At 40.5% G+C, this 22,851-nt stretch overlaps 1 protein-coding gene across 2 annotated transcripts in view; it reads left to right on the top strand.

Moving 5' to 3' along the window:
• sardh (sarcosine dehydrogenase) overlaps positions 1-22,851 on the top strand; it is a 74,887-nt gene that overhangs the window by 15,907 nt on the left and 36,129 nt on the right. For both annotated transcript variants that reach the window (XM_057819684.1, XM_057819683.1), the window contains exons 9-12: positions 3,041-3,170; positions 5,704-5,790; positions 16,372-16,462; positions 17,917-18,058. In XM_057819684.1, coding sequence (XP_057675667.1) covers positions 3,041-3,170; positions 5,704-5,790; positions 16,372-16,462; positions 17,917-18,058 — 450 coding nt within the window. The remainder of the gene's footprint in view (positions 1-3,040; positions 3,171-5,703; positions 5,791-16,371; positions 16,463-17,916; positions 18,059-22,851) is intronic.

Here is a 22,851-nt window from a genome sequence, read left to right as displayed (position 1 = left end):
GATTAATTCATTTGACAGACTGATTGGAATTACTGATGTTCAGCCTGCATCGGTCATGGTTTGCTCATTAAATTGAATTAGATTTTAATGACCTAATGAATTTCACCAACCCTCCTATGTTTACGGTTTATTGAAATAGCGCTGTTAAAGTAATAATACAAAACATAAGTACCGATTAACTTTTCTCAGTCCTGACCCAAAGGTTAAAACTTTCAGTGTATGTTGTTATGAGTATCTAATGGATGAAGCATACCACCTACCTTGTGAATTAATCTCATTGTCAGGGCACTTCTATTGTGGCCGATTAATATGTGTGAGTGTCCGCAATGTTTTGGCCAACAAGTGTAAATGAGGTTGGTTTTTTTTTTTTGTCCACCGAATTCTAGAAGGGACTTGATCAGGCGATTCCCCTTCATCATTCACAACTCAGTGACTTTGCCTCTGTGTGCAGGCATGATTCATGTGTGCAGAAGCCGCGTCTTGATCTTTTCTCCTTGCTGTGCTGTCGGGCGGGCGCGGGCTTTGATCGCTATGGAGGAGAAATAGGTGATGAGAATTAGTTGAAAACGGAGTGAGCGCGAGGAGACTAAAGGACGGAGTAAGAAGGATTGATGTGTTGGGAAGGATGCGGAGCAGTGTGCCGAATTGGACATCTTCACTTAAGTGGTCTGTGCAAAACTCCTTGGCAACATCAAACTAGTGTTAGTCACCTTGCATATTTCATTGTTATTCAAGTTGTACGGAAATCATGCCGCTACTTGGAAAGTTTAAGAATCTGCATTCTATAAACGAGTTTGTAGTCTGACTTGGAATTCCACTTCAATGAACTCATTCGATGCCAGTGAGGGTGATAAACATTCAGTTCATTTAAAACGGCAAGGTGGTCATGCTTTTCTACCTCCAGATTCACAAAATACTGTTATGTTTCAGAGCTTCATTTTATGGCCGTAAGAGGTTATTTCAAAGCTTTTGATGGTCATTAATTTCTCACAAATGCATGCTCTTCACGGGAGGACTTGCTGCCTTTTTCTGTTAGGCTTTCATTACAGTCTTGTGCAGTGGTCCCCAAAAATAAAAGAGCTGTCTGAAGACCTGAGATCAAGGATTGTTGATTTGTATAAAGTTGGGAAAGGATATAAAACTGTCTGTAAAAGTCTGGATGTTCATCAATCGATGATTTGATAAGTTGTCTACAAACGGAGAGCGTTTGGCACCGTTGTTTCTCTCCCAAGGAGTGGCCATCCACCGGAGATGATGCCAAGAGTTCAGCGCAGAATACTCAGAGAGGTAAAAAAAGGACCCTAGAGTGTCTACTAAAGACTTATAGAAATCACTGGCACAGTCTAATATCTCTGCGCACATATCAACTATATGTCAAACAATGGCCAAGAATGGTGTCCACTGGAGGACTCCACAAAGGAAGCCACTGCTGTCTAAATAAAACATTGTTGCTCATTTGATGTTCGCAAAAAGGCCTTCGGACACTGCACAGAAGTTTTAGCAAAATGTTTTGTGGACTAACAAAACCAAAGTTGAATTGTTTGGGAGTAACACACGACGTCATGTGTGGAGCAAAAATGGAACAGCTCACCAACTCAAAACCTCATCCCCTCATCCAGTTGGCATCTGTGACATTATGGGTCATTAGCCCAATTGACATAAACATGAGGTAAACCCCAGTGGAGTTCTAAAATGGCCTCGGTCCTAGCCTCGAGGAGCTCTTACCGGTTTGATGAGGACACCTGGAGCGTTAGACCTCTTTTGATTAATACATTTCAAATGTGTTTGGCAATATTTCGTACACCGACACAAGCTTTTTAGGGTCTAAGTGCTTCAAAACATGACATTTCCAAGTGCAATTCCGCAGTACTTTCATTCATTACCTGTTATTAAGGAGCCGGGTCCACAGACGATGCCCAATTCTGATGGAACGTTTTAGTGCCAAATAGTTTGGTTGACCTTATCAAAATGCAAAATGTCGAGCAAAGGAGATGACCCGCATGGAGAGAGAAAGCAGACTTAGTTGTAAAGGGGGATTATACTGACTGAGCCGGGAGAATTTCAAGTTGAGTCTTCAGTGACCTGCATGAGTGAAAAGATAAAAACTACAGTAAGATCGGATCACAAGGAGGAACTTTGAGAAGTAGAACTCTTGAACTCGGGCATGGAACTGAAAAATATACAGACTATTACGTACAGTGGGGCAAATAAGTATTTAGTCAACCACTAATTGTGCAAGTTCTCCCATTTGAAAATATTAGAGAGGCCTGTAATTGTCAACATGGTTAAACCTCAACCGTGAGAGACAGAATGTGGGGAAGAAAAAAAAAAAAGAAGAAATTCACATTGTTTGATTTTTAAACAATTCATTTGCAAATCATGGTGGAAAATAAGTATTTGGTCAATACCAAAAGTTCATCTCAATACTTTGTTATGTATGTTATGGGTTGAGGAGGGAGTTGAAAGTCCGTGTTGCCCAACGACAGCCCCAAAACATCACTGATCTGCATGGAGGAATGGGCCAAAATACCAGCAACAGTGTGTGAAAAGCTTGTGAAGAGTTACAGAAAATGTTTGGCCTCCGTTATTGCCAACAAAGGGTACGTAACAAAGTATTGAGATGAACTTTTGGTATAGACCAAATACTTATTTTCCGCCATGATTTGCAAATCAATTCTTTAAAAATCAAACAATGTGATTTTCTGTTTTTTTTCCACATTCTGTCTCTCATGGTTGAGGTTTACCCATGTTGACAATTACAGGCCTCTCTAATATTTTCAAGTGGGAGAACTTGCACAATTAGTGGTTGACTAAATACCTATTTGCCCCACTGTATGCTACCTACATTTTTATTTTTGACTATCAACAGGTTTAATGATGCAAAGGTCTGCGTAATGTTGGAATGTTTCAAAGGAATATTGAGCCAAATATGCTTATGTCTTTAAATACACGCGTGGAGGGAATTCTCCACAGTTAAATAAATAAATAATAAAAAACACTTTCAGCTTTAAAATACATGGACATCGTGGTTTGTTCACAGGTATCCGATAAGTTTGCCTTCAGCCTGTTCGACTTGGACTGGGATGTATTTATGCAACATATTGAGGGTGCCATTAACCGAGTTCCTGTCCTAGAACAGACTGGTATTAAATCTACTGTCTGTGGACCAGGTATGCATGCACACCCCCCCCCTCACAGAAACACACACACACTTTATGTTCGTGCAGAAATCATTAAAAAACAAAATTATTACTTTGAAATTTTGAAAGTATTTCTCACCATACACATTATTTCATGTTAAAAAAAAAAAAAGGTAGAAGCGGATATATGGAAATGTAGAAATATCTTAAAACGCAGTCTGTGTATTTGATAGCATCACTTTTGGGGGGGAATGTTAAACCTAATTCCTGGTAAAACTTTCTTACAATACTGTGCCCGATGAAGGATTATTTGAAATTTTTCGTTTTCTCACGCTGCTGGCCAAAAGTATTGGCACCCCTGCAATTCTGTCAGTTAATGCTAATTTTCTCCCAGAAAATGATTGCAATTACAAATTTAGGTAGTAATATCTTCATTTATTTTGCTTGCAATTAAAAAAATAAATCATTTTACACAAAACTCCAAAAATGGGCCGGACAAACGTATTGGCACCCTTTGAAAAAACTTGGTGCTTCTCTAATTTGTGTAATTAACAGCACCTGTGGCACATAACAGGTGGTGGCAATCACGAAATCACACTTGCAGCCAGTTAAAATAGATTCAAGTTGACTCAACCTCTGTCCTGTGTCCTTGTGTGTACCACATTGAGCATGGAGCAAAAGAAAAGAAAGAAGGCCAACCAACTGTCGGAGGACTTAAGAAGCAAAATGGTGAGGAAGCATGGGCAATCTCAAGGCTACAAGTCCATCGCCAAAGACCTGAATGTTCCTGTGTCTACTGTGCGTGGTGTCATCAATAAGTGTAAAGCCCAAGGCACTGTGGCTAACCTCCCTAGATGTGGATGGAAAAGAAAAGTTTAGAGGTTTCAAGGAAAGATTGTGCGGATGGTGGATAAAGAACCTCGACTAACATCCGAACAAGTTCAAGTTGTCCGGCAGTCCGAGGGTACAACAGTGTCAGCCGGTACTATCCGTTGCCGTCTGAATGAAAAGGGACTCTATACCCAGGAAGACCCCACTTGTGACCCAGAGACATTAAAAAAAAAAGCCAGGCTGGAGTTTGCCAAAACTTACCTGAGAAAGCATTTTGGAAGAACGTTCTCTGGTCAGATGAGACAAAGGTAGAGCTTTTTGGGAAAAGGCATCAACATAGAGTTTATAGGGGGAAAAAACGAGGCATTCAAAGAAAAGTACATGGTCCCCACAGTCAAACATGGCGGAGGTTCCCTGATGTTTTGGGGTTGCTTTGCTGCCTCTGGCACTGGACTGCTTGACCGTGTGCATGGTATTATGAAGCCTGAAGACGCCCAACAAATTTTGCAACATAATGTAGGGTCCAGTGTGAGAAAGCTGGGTCTACCTCAGAGCTCATGGGTCTTCCAGCAGGACAATGACCCAAAACACACTAAAAAATGGTTTTAGAGAAAGCACTGGAGACTTCTTAAGTGGCCAGACCTGAATCCCATAGAACAACTGTGGAGAGATTTGAAAATGGCACCCTTCAAATCTCAGAGACCTGGAGCAGTTAGCCAAAGAAGAATGGTCTAAAATTCCAGTAAAGCATTGTAAGAATCTCATTGATGAATACCAGAAGGGGTTGTTCACCGTTATTTTGTCTAAAGATTGTGCGACCAAGTATTAGACTGAGGGTGCCAATACATTTGTCCAGCCCTGTTACGTCCCACGGACGGCTAGCTAAGGGCGTAACATAAAACGAACCACACATATACAAGTGGATCCAAATTTATTTACACAAATCAAACTCACAATCAAAAGGAATACAAAATACTGAGAAGCGCGTCTTCAGGGCAAGCCCAGGCCAAAATAACAAACAAAAGGAATCTGCACTTAAACCCCACCCGCTAACTAAACCCTGATCGCAAAAAGAAAAATAACAAAAAGACAGCCACTACCCTGGCTTCCTACACTAAGCAAAACGAAGATGACATCTTACCCGTACGGCTTCAGTGCTTGTATTTACAGTAGTGAACAAAAACGATCCAATAATGGCAAACGCATAAGACCTCACCAAAAAATCGGGAGTGTATCAAGCTAGCGATCAAATGCACACGAGAATGAACGGCGAGCAAACAGCGGGCGAGAATGACCGCGGCACTGCTGTCAAGCAACCTCAGCTGTCAGTTGACAGCGTCTGACTTTTCAAGCTCGGCGCCCTTTCTCCGTGGCCAATCAGCGGCGGTGACATCGTCTGCCTGTCTGTCGTCGATCAGTTTACGTCACAGCGGGAGGGGAAGCACCCGGCTGGCAGAGGCGAGGATCAGCTTGCTGTTGGCTTTTCATAATAAAACACAGGCCCATTTTGGGAGTTTTATGTAAAATAATAATGATGTCATTTTATTTTCATTCTCTTTTGTCTTTTTTCATTGCAAGCAAAATCAATGAAGATATTACTACCAAAGCATTTGTAATTGCTGGGAGAAATTATCTGACAGAATTGCAGGGGTGCCAATACTTTTGCTCAGCGCTGTATATTGCGTACAGTATATACCCTTTGTTGTCATTTAGAACTTGTTTTTGTCCGCAGAATCCTTCACAGCAGACCATAAGCCGCTAATGGGAGAAGCTCCAGAGGTCAGAGGTTTCTTTTTGGGCTGTGGCTTTAACAGTGCAGGTAAGTTATGTGATAGACGAGCACCTTTCATCTAAATTAAATATAGATTTTTAAAAAAAGTGATGTTGTAGGATGAGCAGTTCTTATTTTTGTTTATTATTGTTATGTTTTGTGAGACAATAAAAATAATGCTGTATATTATCAGAGAATGCCTTTTTTGGGCAAAGATGGCTCAAACCAATAAATGTACAGGAAAATGAGAGGAAATCAAGTCCGGATATATATTGAGCACCTTCCAGCAGTACTAGAAAGTAAGAATTACCGTTTATGTAAAAAAATATATATTAGGGCGGTCAAAATTATCGCGTTAACGGGCGGTAATGAATTTTTTAAATTAATCACGTTAAAATATTTGACGCAATTAACGCATATGCCCTGCTCAAACAGATTAAAATGACAGTACAGTTTAATGTTCGCTTGTTTTTTGGTGTTTGGCGCCCTCTGCTTGCGCTTGGGTCCAACTGATTTTATGTGTTACACCATGAGTGAGCATGGTGTAATTATTGACACCAACAGTGGCAAGCTTCTAGTTTATTTTTTGATTGAAAATTTTACAAATTTTAAAACGAAAACATTAAGAGGGGTTTTATTATAAAATTTCTATAACTTGTACTAACATTTATCTTTTAAGAACTACAAGTCTTTCTCTCCATGGATCGCTTTAACAGAATGTTGATAATGTTAATGTTGATTTATTGTTATAATAAACAAATACAGTACTTATGTACCGTATGTTGAATGTATATATCCGTCTTGTGTCTTATCTTTCCATTCCAACAATAATTTACAGAAAAGTATGGCATATTTTAGAGATGGTTTCAATTGCGATGAATTCATTTTTAAGCTGCTAATTAACTCGATTAAAAATTTGAATCGTTTGATAGCCCTAATATATACTGTACATATATGGCATACCCTGTGCATACTTGTCAGAAAACACAACTTTATGTATAAATGTATCATCTTGAGGAGAAAACTGGAACCAAAAGCAGGTTGAACCTCAACCTTCTTCACTATTATACGTGGACACTTCGAGGCACAAATGAATACCGGGGGCCCTAAGGTCAATGCGTGTCATTCCATTAACTGACTGAAGTGTTGACCCCTGACTGGAGATGTGAAGAAACTTCAACGTCTAAGCACTTTGAAAGATATACAGTGCGGAGGTGTAAATGTTAATCACCACATAAGAAAGCTTTTGTCACTGTGGGATCCATTTTTTAAGATGTCTTAAATTGCTCAGTAACCAAGCAAGCAAGCCACAGATAATCTGCTCTAAAAGAAATGGTTAAGACCTTTATTGCGTTCTCACGGCTCAACCTGATAAAACAAATGACTCGACATTGGAACACAATTGTAAATGTTCATTCATTGTTTCCAGACTTGAATTGCGGCCGTCATAAAGTCTTTTACTCGGCCGACAACGGCTGCAGAACCTGAATTGGTCAGGTAGCCTGATATCGAGAGAAAATATAACAGAACTCGCAGAGATATTCTTTATCATCCGTGTAGAATGACTAATATACAGTAAGTGCCATATTGGTGAGTTGAGGCATCTCAGTGAAGCGTTAGAGTGAATCCCATTGCAATATAGTGAGATGCTACTGCTAAAAATAACAGCGCACAATGAACATATACTGTACATGTTGAAAAATGTTTTCATTATTGTTTATCGTGTCATTGAAGAAAAAAAAATAATGCTCTGTATTTTTGGAAAGTCAAATATTAGTTTGTGCTATTTATCACTTTGAATACAAACTACAACAATTTCTTAATTAAAATCAGTGGTATGAAAAAGTATCTGAACCTTTTGGAATTTCTCACATTTCTGCATAAAATCACCATCAAATGTGATCTGATCTTTGTCAAACTCACTCAGATGAAAATAAGTGTCTGCTTTTATGAAAACCGCTCAAACATTTATAGGTTTTCATATGTAAATCAGGATAGCATGCAAACAGTGACAGAAGGGTATAAAATAAGTAAGTGAACCCTCTGCCTGAGTAGACTTAAAGAGCTATTGAAACCAATTTTTAACCAAACAATTTAAGTCAGGTGTGTGTCCAATCACTGATGAGTGGTTGAAAGCTGCCCTGCCCACTCTAAAACACACACCTGGTAAGAAATGTCTTGATGAGAAGTACTGTCTGATGTGCATTATGGTTCGGTCAAAAGAGCTGTCTGAAGACATGCGATCAAGGATTATTGATTTCTATAAAGTTGCGAAAGGATAAAAAACCATCTAAAAAAATCTGGATGTTCATCAATCGACAATCAGAGAAGTTGTCTACAAATGAAGAGCGTTTGGCACTGTTGCTTCTCTCCCAAGGAGTGGCTGTACCCCAAAGATGACGCCAAGAGTTCAGTGCTGAAAACTCAGAGAGGTAAAAAAAGAACCCGAGAGTCTCTGTTAAAGACTGACAGAAATCACTGGCACAGTCCAATATCTCAACTATATGTAAAATGGCTATGGCTAAGAATGGGAGGACTCCACAAAGGAGTCTAAAAAACAAAAAACATTGTTGCTTGTTTTATGTTCGCATGTTCAATGTCTGGGCACTCCAGACATTTTGGCAAAATATTTTGTTGACTGATGAAACCAAAGTTGAATTGTTTGGGAGTAACACACAACGTCATCATGTTTGGAGCAAAAATGGAACAGCTCACCAACATCAACACCTCATTCCCACTGTGTAGCACGGTGGTGGGAGCATCATGATTTGGGGCTGATTTGTTGCCTAAGGGCTTGGACAACTTGCAGTCATTAATGGAAGAATGAATTCAAAAGTTCAAAAAAATTGAAAACCTGAGGCTGTCTGTCAGACAGTGGAAGCTAAAAAGAGGATGGATGCTGCAAAAGGACAATGATCCAAAACACAGAAGTAAATTGGTTTCAGAAGAACAAAATACACATTCTGGAGTGGCCAAGTCAGAGTCCAGACTTGAACCTCATTGAGATGCTGTGGCTTGACGTGAAGGCAGTGATTCAAGCCAGACATCCCAGGAATCTGACTGAACTACAGCAGTTTTGTAGAAAAGAATGGGCCAAGATTAGTCCTGATTGATGTGCCAGACTGATTTGCAGCTACAGGAAGCTTCTTGTTGAAGTTATTGCTGACAAAGGGGCGGGGGTCACAAAATATTAAATGGGATGGTTCACTGACTTATTTTTCCCCCCTTCTGTCATTGTTTGCACAGTATCCTCATTAAAATATGAAAACCTATAAATGTTTGGGTGGTTTTAGTTAAGCAGACACAGTTTTTTCATCTGTGTGATTTTGAAAAAGATCACATCACATTTGATGGTGACTTTATGTGACAAATTCCGAACAGTTCAGATACTTTTTCATACCAATAAATGCAAGCATTGTCACCGAATGAATGAATGAATATCTCGATATACTATTGTCTAATAAAATTGCCGAACCCTACTGGTATTACTCATGTGTTATATGAAGCAGAAACTCGCATACTTAACAGGCCACCATTAGCATCCACTAAAGCAGCAGTATGATTATGAAATCTTTCCCTCTCTGTAAAGCTCACGCCACTTCCCCCCATGCTGCTGTCTCATCTCTCATCTCTTATCGCGCAAAACACATTCACGTCACACGGTGGCTTACTTGGCTCAGTGTTTGGATAAGGGGAAAAACCACGGGGCTAAAGTTCTTCACTCGCTCCAAGTGCTTACTTTTGGGTCATTGTATATGTTGCCAGGCAACATTAAATGACCTCCACAATGTCAGGGCATCACTCGGAACGCTTAAAGTGCGTTCGTATATTGTGACAATTATGAATGTGTAATTGCTTTGCGTGACTGCCCGGCTTTTTTCCCCAATGGCAATAATGAGCACCTTCACCTTAAGGCGGGCAGAACGCAGCGATGCTTTTAAAGCAGAAATTGGTCGGAGTGTAATTAGTCTGAGTGCTGCAACACTTGTCAATAGATTATATTCAAGGTAAGGCAAAAAAGCCAAATGAAGATGAAAGGTTAAATCGAGACCTACGCACTGCTTTCTGTTGCCGATGCATTTAGAATGAAGAAACAATGTTACACAATTGGTCATATATCGCATGAGAATTTCTTACGTAGTTCTTATTAAACTCAACCAAAAGCACTACCTTTATGGAAGCGTTTAAATATTTTGAGTCCTACTGAGATGCTTTGACATTTTTCGTGAAAGATTTTAGGAGACTGGTGTCAAACTCGAGGCACATGGGAAAGATCTGGCTTAACAACAAGATGGCCAAATATGCTCTAGTTGCATTTTTGGAACACAGTATACATTTTTCTTTTGGGGTTGGTTTAAACCCCTATCAAGTATTAAAAGTGTTGCTTTGCTGCAATTTTTGTGGCATCTAGATGGGAAGGATACAGTGCTGGCCAAAAGCATTGGCACCCCTGCAATTCTGTCAGATAATGCTCAATTTCACCCAGAAAATTACAAATGCTTTGGTAGTAATAGCTTCATTTATTTTGCTTGCAATGAAAAAACACAAGAGAATGAAAAAAAAAAAAATCATTATCATTTTACATAAAACTCCAAAAATGGCCCAGACAAAAGTATTGGCACCCTCAGCCTAATACTTGGTAGCCCAACCTCCAGATGAAATAACAACCGCTTCCTGTATCCATCATTGAGTTTCTTCCAATGCTCTGCTGGAATTTTAGACCATTCTTCTTTGGCCAACTGCTCCAGGTTTCTGAGATTTGAAGCGTGCCATTTTCAGATCTCTCCACAGGTGTTCAATGGGATTCATTGCTGGCCATTTTAGAAGACTCCAGTGCTTTCCCTCAAAACATTTTCTAGTGCTTTTTGAAGTGTGTTTTGGTTCATTGTCGTGCTGGAAGACCCATGACAGTTCTTCGGTCTTCTTTCTTTTCTTCATGCTCAATGTGGTACACACAAGGACACAGGACAGAGGTTGAGTCAACTTGAATCCATTTTAACTGGCTACAAGTGGAATTTAGATATTGCCACCACCTGTTATGTGCCACAGGTAAGTAACACATATTAGAGAAGCATCACATAATTTTCTTAAAGGGTGCCAATATGTTTGTCTGGCCCATTTTTTGGAGTTTTGTGTAAAATGATAATGATTTGATTTTTTTTTTTCATTCTCTGTTGTGTTTTTTCATTGCAAGCAAAATAAATAAAGATATCACTACCAAAGCATTTGTAATTGCAATCATTTTCTGGGAGAAATTGAGCATTATCGTTGGCCAGCACTGTATGTGGCAGGGTGCATTTTTAGCAAACAGTGTATGCCAACTGATTCACATTTCTGGACAAATAGGCAGGCATGTTAAATGCCCCCAGCTGCCCTCCACGTCCCATCGAGCTGTGTGCAACTAAGGGAAGTCGTGCGTTGTACAGCTGCGATGCATGCCAAAGCTGGCTGCCACATGATTACTGGGTTATTATTGGTGAGATGGTGACTAGGATACTGTAAATAAAGTGTCTATTTTCAAATGTTAATTTGTGGGATAAGAAGTGTCAGAGTAATTGTGTGAATCATGAGACACAAATTATGTGTAAATGCTGAGAGGAAAGCTTGTTGGAATTCAGCTGGAATTGGGTGGAAGGAAATGGTTGTCAATTTTGACCCCTCAACCCAATTTTTCCTGCTGTAAAGTTGAGCACTTTTCAGCCTGTGTATGAACCAATACACCCTTATTAATCATCATTTTTTGTGACAGTGCTCATCTCTCACCAAAAGGCTGCTTAAGTACACGTGAATTGAAGTGTCTGGTTTGTCGCCTATAAAGCCAAGATGGATAGAAAGGGCTCCAGACTGGGACCAAAATTTGAGCCAGTACGACCAATGTTCCCCCTAAGCAGCGCATGGCGCAATCCCGCACTGCTTGCACATACTTGGCGCACAAGAAAATCTATGCGGCGCACAAAATAAAATTGAACAAAAATGTATTTTAACGTCAATAGGCCTACTGTCCGTCAGCACCGCAGTGATGTGTCCAGTTTGCGCGTTTGATACGGCAACGCGACACTCGCTTTGGTGGAGAAAAGAGAGTTTGACTCTGTGCTGATGAAACAACATTATGCTCCCAAACTTTGTCAGCGCTTATTATTATCTGTTATTTATTATTATCTATTTTAACTGAGAAAACGGGACTTTAACTAGTTTTAAGGAGGTGTGGTTTTGCACTGTAGCTGCTTAGATATGGAGAATAGGATTCTTGAGCGTCCTTAGTGTCTGAACAGTTTTAATGTGTGCTTGATATACATTGATTGATATATATTGTGGTTGTTCATTATGTTATATTTATTAACTCACCCATGCCACAATTGAACCTTCACCCAGGCCAAAGCAGGACTCTTCCTATGGTTTAAGCAGGACTCTCATATATAACATAGTACACAACTCATGAACAATTAACGCCATTTTAATCCTGTGGTTTATAGTCCAGTGCAGTTTATTTGCTGTTTTATTTGGATTAACAGGTAACATTTTATTTGACGGCAGCCTCATAAGACTATCATTATGTCGTCTTAAATATGACATGACACTATCATGGGTATTAATGAATGCTTATGACAGATGTCATTAAGTGTCATCCGGTAATCATTTACCTTTCAAATGACATCTGTCATAAGCATTCATTAATGCTCAAGAGAGTGTCATGTTATAACTATGACGGTCTTATGACAGTCTTATGGCGTCACTGTCAAATAAAGTGTTACCAAATATCATATCAAGCAATTAATGAAACAACTGGAACATTAACTGAAGAAATAATTAGCATAGAAATGGATTTTGATTGATATTTACTAAGGCTGTCAAAATTATCGCGTTAACGGGCGGTAATTAATTTTTTAAAATTAATCACGTTAAAATATTTGAGGCAATTAACGCACATGCCTCGCTCAAACAGATTAAAATGACAGCAGTGTAATGTCCGCTAGTTACTTGTTTTTTGTTGTTTGGCGCCCTCTGCTGGCGCTTGGGTCCAAATGATTTTATGGGTTTGGGGAGTGAGCATGGTGTAATTATTGACAACAACAATGGCGAGCTACTAGTTTATTTTTTGATTGAAAATTTTACAAATTTTAGTAAAACGAAAACATTAAGAGGGGTTTTAATATAAAATTCCTATAACTTGTACTAACATTTATCTTTTAAGAACTACAAGTTTTTCTATCCATGAATTGCTTTAAGAGAACGTTAATAATGGTAATGCCATCTTGTTGATTTATTGTTATAATAAACAAATACAGTACTTATGTACCGTATGTTGAATGTATATAGCCGTCTTGTGTCTTATCTTTCCTATCCAACAATAATTTACAGAAAAATATGGCATATTTTATAGATGGTTTCAATTGCGATTAATTACGATTAATTAATTGTTAAGCTGTAATTAACGCGATTAAAAATTTTAATCGTTTGACAGCCCTAATATTTACTTCTGTAGCGCTGCAATGCATGCTAGGAGGCATGTTGGACAACAACAGTGTAGACAGCAGTTGGCAGCAGAGGTTGACTGTCTCCCCCAAGGAAGCAATGATAGCCAAATGAAGCTTCTTGAAGCAATAAAGCTTTGCAGGCAATTGGTTCAAAGCTTCATGGTGGTTCATTTGGTCTTATGACAGTCGTATGATGCCGCTGTCAAATAAAGTGTAACCGGTTATTATCTTTTCATGTAAATATCCCATAATACAGTGAAGACAGCTGCGGCTTATAGTCCAGTGCGGCTTATCTATGAACAAATGCCGTTTTCATGCAAAATTTGACGAGTGGCGGCTTATAGTGAAGTGGGCCTTATAGTGCGAAAATTACGGTATATTAAAAGTCATGGAAATTGCTGCTGTAATTTCATTCTTTTAATAAGCCATGTAACTTGCTATGATCCAAGGTTTTGAACAGGCCTGATACTGGTGTGTGGCCACCGTGTACACATGTGATGTTGCTCACCATGGTCCGCAGTGTGCTCAGGGAGCTTGTGTGTCTGCTAAGACACATGCAAAATTAGAGGGAACATTGAGTATGAGTATTTTTTTCATCTGCTCGCACATGTGGGACCAGTAACATTGCAGGGTTTTGTTGTTGTTTGTTTATTTGCGTACAATATATATATTGGCGTAGGAAGTGGTGGCCATATGTGTGGAAACGGGAGCCCGTGCATGCAGATGCCTTCTGCGGTGACATTTATCAGTGCCACCTCGCTCCGCTGCTTGTCCGAGTGTCTTGGGAGAACTCTATCACTCTCTCCAGCTTCCATCCATCCATCCATCCACTCAGACGTTCACCTCCAGCTGGGCCCCGCAGTGACAGCACCTGCAGCTGTGTGAAATGATCTTGGATGTGTGAGGCAAAGGGCTAATGGAGGGATAAAAGAAGGATGCAAGGCCATTACAGTTGTGTTGCTCAGTATTGATGCTGTGTCGCATGCGCATTTTTGCAAATTGCTAATAAGGGAACCCAAGCAGGGGGGTCGCTTCGAGGGAAAAGCTCATTAACACAGCTGTTTTAGAACTAAGATGGCTGCAATACTGAATGACAAGTTTGTGTGTCAGGGTCAACTGACTTTTTTGAAATGCTGCCTTTAACCTTACATTTATTTCATGTTACAAATATATATATATATATATATATTTTTTTTTTAAATAGGCACTGTATAGTGATCCTTTTTAACATGTACAGTCAAAATAGATTCAGTATATTCAGTGGTATGAAAAAGTATCTGAAGCTTTTGGAATTTCTCACATTTCTGCATAAAATCATCATCAAATGTGCTCTGATCTTTGTCAAAATCTGAATGCCAAAAATTGATATTCGATATTTTCTGCGTCCTTTATGGTATACTGGGGACGGGTTTTGATAAGCTTCAACTTCTCCCGTCAGCCCTTTTCTTTTCGGGTTGAATTAATTGTAAACACATATAAATGCGCGGTTTTTTGGATTTGTCATGCCTGAAGGGAAAATAAAAATAAATATATATAAAATCAAATAGATGAAAAAAAAGTGTCTGCTTTCACTAAAACCACCTAAACATTTATAGGTTTTCATGTTTGAATGAGGATAGTATGCAAACAATGACAGAAGGGGGGGGGGGGGAGTTTTATACATTTAATATTTTGTGCCCCCCCCCCCCCCCCCCCCCACCCTTTGGCAGCGCTGAGGACTAATCTTGGCCCAGTGATCTCTACAAAACTTCTGTAGTTCAGTCAGATTCCTGGGATGTCTGGCATGAATCACTGTCTTTGAGTCATGCCACAGCATCTCAATGGGGTTCAAGTCTGGACCTTGACTTGGCCAGAACGTGTATTTTGTTCTTCTGAAACCGATTTACTTCTTTGTTTTGGATCATTGTCTTGTTCATCCTCTTTTTAGCTTCAACTGTCTGACAGATGGCCTTAGGTTTTCCTGCAAACCTTTTGAATTCATTCTTCCATTTATGACTGCAAGTTGTCCAGGCCCTGAGTAAGCAAAACAGGCCCAAGTCATGATGCTCCCTCCACTTTGCTTCACGGTGGGGATGAGGTGTTGATGTTGGTGAGCTGTTCCATTTTTTTCTCCACAGATGATGTTGTGTGTTACTCCCCAAAAATTCAACTGTGGTTTCATCAGTTCACAAAGTATTTTGCCAAAACTTCTGTGGAGTGTCCAAGTGCCGTTTTGCGAACATTAAACGAGCAACAATGTTTTTTTTTTAGACAGCAGTGGCTTCCTCCATGGAGTCCTCCCATGAACACCATTCTAGGCCATAGTTTTAAATATAGTTGAGATACTGGACTGTGCCAGTGATTTCTGTAAGTCTTTAGCAGACACTCTAGGGTTCTTTTTTTTACTTCTCTGAGTATTATACGCTGAACTCTTGGCGTCATCTTTGGTGGATGGCCACTTCTTGGGAGAGAAGCAATGGTGACAAACTCTCTCCATTTGTAGACAACTTCTCTGACTGTCAATTGATGAACATCCGGATTTTTAGAGATGATTTTGTATCCTTTCCCAGCTTTATACAAATCAACAATCCTTGATCGCAGGTTTTCAGACAGCTCTTTTGACCGAGCCCTGATGAGACGATGCTTCTCAAGACAATTCTTACCAGGTGTGTGTTTTATAGTACTCATCAGTGATTGGGCAAACACCTGACTTAAAATGTTTGGTAAAAATTGGTTTCAATTGCTCTTTAAGTCTCCTTAGGCAGAGGGTTGACTTACTTATTTTTCCCCCTTCTGTCATCGTTTGCATGCTATCCTCATTAATATATGAAAACCTATAAATCTTTGGGTGGTTTTCGTTAAAGCAGACACTGTATTTTCATCTGTGTAATTTTGACAAAGCTCAGATCACATTTAATGGGGATTTTATGCAGAAATTCCAAAAGGTTCAGATACTTTTTCATACCGCTGTATACTGGAAATACTGATGTTGTATTCATTTTTTTAATGTACTGGTAAACTTTTTATGGTAGATCAGTGGTGTTTTCTTCATAGTCTCGCTTTCACCGACATATCGACCACCACGATTAACTAACTTGTGATTTGATTGCTAATTTCATTACATGACTGTTTACCTGTGTATTGTGAATGTTTGTCTCGTGTGTATTCCTGCCAGGCATGATGCTGGGAGGTGGCTGTGGTCGAGAGCTAGCTCATTGGATTATCCACGGCCGCCCTGAGAAGGACATGTATGGCTATGACATCAGGTACCTGTAAACAATACTAAATTTAAGATAAAAGTTACAATCAAGTCACTTTAGCTCCCAATTTATGCAGCCATCAGAGTAATGATTGAGGTTTAATGCCAAATTTATCATTCAAACTTTAATTGTATCATTGTTTACAAACACTCTAACAAATTTTGTGTGGCTGAATTTCCTGTTCAAACCGGTGGAATAGAACAAACACAAGAAGCAGCAAAATATCCTTCAAGTCATGATTAAACAGTAATATATTCCCTCTTTTGCTGCTGCCCTTTATAGTTGTTTCTTTTATATTTTTAAATGAGCTACTACAGGGTGACACCCCCCCCCCCCCCCCCCAAAAAAAAAAACAAAAAAAACTGTCCCCAAATGTAGATAGGCGGCATTTGATGGTTCTTTTTCTGAATAAACAAGAGACTTCAGCTAAGCTACTTTATTTTAATATGATATCTGATCATTCCTGTCCCGGCTGTCTACATTTGGGGGCTTGTTCTTTTTGTGTCACCGTGTATTATCCTATTAATATCTGGAAGTAGTGAGCCTTTAATGAGGGACCACCATGCGTTTATATCAGTATTAAGAGTCCAAAGCTTTAAAGCCGTTATCAAAACAAAACAAAAATAAAGCTTCCATGGTAAGTGCAAATTAAAATTAAACAAAAAAAAAAAGAGAAGCGACATATACTTTTAAATGTTTGTCAGATAATGACTTTTTAACCGATACTCTAAAAATCCTTTACGGATATATGCGGTCATGGATTTAACATATTATGGCTAATTGTATTGTGATGCCCCACTGTATGCTTTAATAATGATAAATGTAACAACTTCAAGGTTTCCCAAATAAACATTCTGTGAAAAATAAGAGAACAGTGAACTGAAGTCAAGGAAAAAGTTGCACCACTATATTGTTGAAATCAAAATAGTGCAAACATCAGGTTTTGTTGGATCAAGTGCAAGTGTCACATCTCATATGGCTCACACAGTGTTTCTTGCTCAAAATAACAACACAGGCACACAGCTTCAGTACAGTGAATAAGGTAAAAGGCTGGCATATGAAGACAAACTGGCAAAAGCTTTTCAAATGAAAAAAGCACAGTCATTTTATTGTAAACTGAAATCAATCTGCCCTGATCTCCTAAACCCTAATTCATCATTTTTCCAATTAATTTCATTTTTGCACCATGAATGCAAATGGTCTATTCACATACCAAATCACAAGCATCTTAGTCTGGAGGCATCTAATGGTCAATACGCATATAACTGCTGTGCTAAGCTGTGACAAGCCCTTGTACAATGGCAAAAGGCATTCACTTTGAAGGCAACATGTATTGTGGCCAAAACCAAAGTCGAGCTCATTTTAAAATGCTTTTATCGGCCAACTCTAGTGGAAACTGCAGCGTGATCGTGACTTTTAATGAGCGATGGTCGTTTGAATCGCCCTTCTACCCATCCCAGGCGTTTCCATAACTCACTGACAGACAACCAACGCTGGATCAGAGAGCGGAGCCATGAGTCTTATGCCAAGAACTACTCTGTAGTGTTCCCGTTTGATGAGCCGCTAGCGAGCAGAAACATGAGGAAGGATCCCTTCCACCAGGTAAATGAGGGCTTTTGATCTGCGCTTCACAGGCACTTTATTATAGAGCAAACAATTCTGATGTGACCTTTCTGACACGTGCGTTTCTGCGTGTTGTATAACGAACTGACTGAAATAATATTACCATTAAAAAGTTTGTTTACTCAAGTACAGTGAGACCATGATATGAATCTTTTTGGGGATGATTAGGTCCAGAGTCCAAACTGTTGCAATGTGAAACTTTTGTATGAACTCTACTGGAAACATATTTTTAACATGGTTACTTGTCATACCAGTATGAGCAGACACAAAATATTCATTCAAATAATACTCTTCTAATGTTGACTAAGAAGTAGTAATAAACAACACTTTCCACCAGTTAAAATCGACAGTGACACCAGTGTACAATCTAATCGTAATTGTATAGTAAAATGTAAAAAATGTAACAAGATTTAAAAACTACCATATGAAACAACAAAAGGTTCTCTGTTAAAGCGCTACATTGTTCAGCAGTAATGTAGACCACACATGCACTCTTCTCTATCAGTAATTAGTTGTCATTTTGGCATTGAAATCACATTTGTGATGGGTGTGCTCATACTTGACCTCCTTTTTTACACACTCAGCATCTAATTTGATTCTATTATTTGTCCTTGTCATTTCTTCCTCCTCTCACTCTCTTGCTGTTTTATGCGGTCAAAAAAACCATTGAGGCTGAGGCAGAAAGCAGTTAGCTGTGTCACTCTTCTCCAGCGGCTACATTTATTAATGCCATCCCGTCCGTCGTGACTATAAATGATACACTTATCTCCAGTCGCCTAGTCTCGCACGTCTTTCAACTTCTCCTTACGCTCGACACAAATTCCTAATGGACCCGTATTGAAACATTAATGGCCACTTAGTCTTGTTTCCCTGTTGGTGACTTTATTTTAACTGCAAAACTGTCTGACAGGGTCTGTCCTTGTACACGCATCTTGACGCTTTTCTCCACAACAGATTGCAGTGAAATAACGTTTGTTACCACTGACTGGTTTCTTCTTACTTCAACATAAAAGTAGGGACTGTTTTGACTTTATGACTGACTGCTTGTCAATTGCTGCGTGATATGAAAAATGCAGCTGCCTTTTAAAACACAGTTTGGTCTTCATTAAAACAATTTATTGTGAGGTTACACAGGTATCCCCCCCATTTAAAACATTTTTTATATTCATAAGTGTCAAGTAGATCTTGTTAATCATGTGTAACTCTGTGTGCTGGAGTGGAGACCAACATGGGGCACACACACACTTAAATGGGATTTTTTCCCGTTTGCGTAAAAAATCAAGTTGGTGCCCATTGTCATCGTAGCAGAAAATTAGCTGAGACTAAAAGTCTTCCTATGTTTCAGATTAGCTTTGATTTAGTAACCATAGAGATGATAAGCCATCATTAATGACTTTCCATGCATTTGATTTAATTCTATAAATCTACATGATAAACTATGAATATAAACGTCGACATCCACATATAGAGTACCGTATTTTCCACACTATTAGGCGCATCGGAGTACGGTGGTACCTCAACATACTATCACATCGACATACAATCCGACGTGAAATTTGAGTCGTCCTTTGTTCCGACATGCTCGAAATACGGCGATTTTTCACAATTTCATCGTCTTGCCGCAAGACGATTTTCTTGTGAGAAAAATCAACATGGGTCTCAAAAAGGATAGTGCAGGTGATGAAAAAAAAGGTCACACTTACACTGCTGGCCAAAAATATTGGCAACCCTGCAATTCTGTCCAATAATGCTCAATTTCTCCCAGAAAATGATTGCAATTACAAATGCTTTGGTAGTAATATCTTCATTTATTTTGCTTGCAATGAAAAAACACAAAAGAGAATGGGGGGAAAAAATGAAATCATTATCATTTTACACAAAACTCATTATTGGCATTGGCAATCTTTTTCACCGTCAACAACTGATATTTCTTCAATCTCAATCATGGTGTAAACAGGTTCAAATGAGTTATCTTTCCGTCAACATGGTTCAGTGGCATACATCATGTATTAGCAGGCAACCTACTAGTGTTTCAAATACATCTGAATCCTGTGTTGGCATCGGCTTAAGAAAGGCATTATAACCGGCTGCACTATCTCAGTCAACCTTTTCGCTCTCGTCATGAACATGATAGTCAAGTCCGCTGAGGTAGAGTGCAGGGGCCCCTCGACAACATCAGGAGTACGTCAGCCACCAATCAGAGCCTTCATGGATGACCCGACAGTCACTACGACATCTGTACCAGGCAGCAGGTGGATTCTCCAAGGCCTACAGAAACTCATCATCTGGGCTGGGATGAGCTTTAAGCCAGCAAAATCAAGGTCCCTAGTTCTCAAGAGAGGGAAGGTAGTGGACACGTTCCACTTCTCACTGGGTGGAGCCACCATTCCATCCATCACAGAAAAGCCAGTTAAAAGCCTCGGGAAGTACTTTGACTGCAGCCTCAAAGACTCTGCCTCCATCCAGAGAACGAGCAAAGAACTTGAGGACTGGCTCAGCCAGGTTGACAAGTCGGGTCTTCCAGGGAGGTTCAAGGCCTAAAATTTACCAGCATTCCATCCTGCCTCGGATCCTGTGGCGTCTGCTATTGTACACAGTACCTACTGTATAACAACAGTTGAGGGCATGGAGAGAAAGATCAGCAGCTATCTGCGGAGATGGCTCCGTCTGCCACGCAGCCTAAGCAGCTCTGCCCTGTATGGCACCAGTAACATAATGCAGCTCCCAATCAGTGGCCTCACTGAAGAGTTCATATTGTCCAGAAAACGGGAAGCATTACAATACAGAGAATCCAGAGATCCAAAGGTCGCATCAGCTGGTATCTAGGTGCAAACAGGCAGGAAATGGAATGCAGGCAAAGCCATAGATGTGGCTAAGTCACGGCTGAGGCAGAAAGCACTGGTGGGGTCCATAGCAACAAGACGTGCAGGGATTGGCTACTTTCCGTCAACCAGAGTTGACAAGGCCCAGGACAAGGAGCGTCGCCATCTGATCCAGGAGGAAGTGCGGGCAGGCGTGGAGGAAGCACGAACCAGCAGGATGGTGGGAATGGGGCAGCAAGGAGCATGGACTAAATGGGAGAACGTTCTCCAACGGAAAATCACCTGGTCCAACATCTGGAAAGCAGACTTCCATCATATCAGGTTCTTAGTCCAGGGTGTGTACGATGTCCTTCCAAGTCCAGCAAACCTCCACGTCTGGGGAAAACCGAAACACCTTCCTGCCCGCGCTGCCCAGGACGGGGCTCCCTGGAACACATACTCAGCAGCTGCCCAAAAGCCCTTGGAGAGGGCTCTATCGCTGGCGTCACGACCAGGTGCTCAGGTCTGTCGCTGACAACATTGCCACTGGCATTAACACCAGCAAAGGCCACCGCAAGCCACAGACCATTGCATTCCACAGAGCTGGAGAGAAGCCTAGTATACCACCAAAGGAAAAGTCCGGCCTCCTCATCTCTGCCAATGACTGGCAACTGGAGGTGGACTTGGGCAGGCCCCTGAAGTTCGCTTCCGGGATTACATTAACCAGGCTCCGTCCAGACATTGTCATTGTTTAGATTACAGCAGGCAGCCGATCATTCTGGAACTGACTGTGCCATGGGAGGAACGCATGGACCAGGCAAATGAGAGGAAGCGTGCCAAGTACCAGGAGCTGGTGGAAGAGCGCAGGAGGCAAGGCTGGAAGACAATCTGTGAGACTCTGGGGGTGGGCTGCCGTGGATCTGCAGGGCGGTCACTCTGCAGAGTGTTCACCCGGCTAGGACTTGTCGGGTGGGCAAAACGGAAGACTATCAGAGCCGCAACTGAAGCCGCAGAGAAAACCACAAGAAGGCTTTGGATTAAGAGGGCAGAGCCGTGGGCTAACACAGGGGACACTGGGACACAGGCCAGGGATTGATCACCCCGGTCGGGTCACCTAGGCTGAGGGGGTCTGATGTTGAGAGACCCGAAACCCCTGATGACGCTAAGAAACATCACTGATGATGTGTCCCAGCGCATCTGCAAGATGTATCTTTCACCAATGGTATAGATAATGTATTAGCAGGCAACCTACTAGTGTTTCTAATACATCTGAATCCTGCTAAGGATTTTTTATTTTTCTTTTTGCGTTGACACAATCACAGTACTGTGTGTGTCTGCAGATACATTATATTATTTTTTAAAACATATAGTTCAGTTTCTTTTGACTTGTGTAACTATTAAAGTATACATGAGACATTAAAACTCCATGCTACTGCTGTATTTTTACCCACCCACACAGGTCATGCGGTAACATATTTCTCTATCTGAATGATGGCACTAGTTTTCCCCGCTAATAGGCATTTTTGCTGCAGCTTGAGAGTAACTTTCCTGTGAGACTGGGCTTTTCAGACTCTCATCACCAAGCCTGTTAAGGCCAATGCAAATGACTCGGAAAGGGCGATCACCTAGCAACTGCCTTCCTTCAGCCGGAGAGCAGTGTTTTGTTGCAGCGCTGGGAAAATAAAAATCTATTATTTTCTAAATGAGTCTTATGTGAGACTGACCTCATATGGACTCAGGGGTGTTCACTTGTCACTTTGCATCTAATTAGACTAGTTTTAGGAGGCAACTTGAGCCCATAAAATGCGGCCGCTCTGACACGGCTGCACACACGCTTGCCGGGCGGCACAGATGGTAAATATAGCAAAGTGTGGGAAGGTTTGGCAGGAGACGACGAGCAGAACATACCTACACTAGCAACTGTGGGCGACTGTCAATTCTAACGAGGAAGAGGATGGCGAATAGCATCTA

Source organism: Corythoichthys intestinalis, chromosome 17 (assembly GCF_030265065.1).
Source record: "Corythoichthys intestinalis isolate RoL2023-P3 chromosome 17, ASM3026506v1, whole genome shotgun sequence".
Taxonomy (NCBI): Eukaryota; Metazoa; Chordata; class Actinopteri; order Syngnathiformes; family Syngnathidae; genus Corythoichthys; species Corythoichthys intestinalis.
Note: the sequence above shows the minus strand (reverse complement) of the source record. Positions and strands in the feature narration are given on the sequence as shown.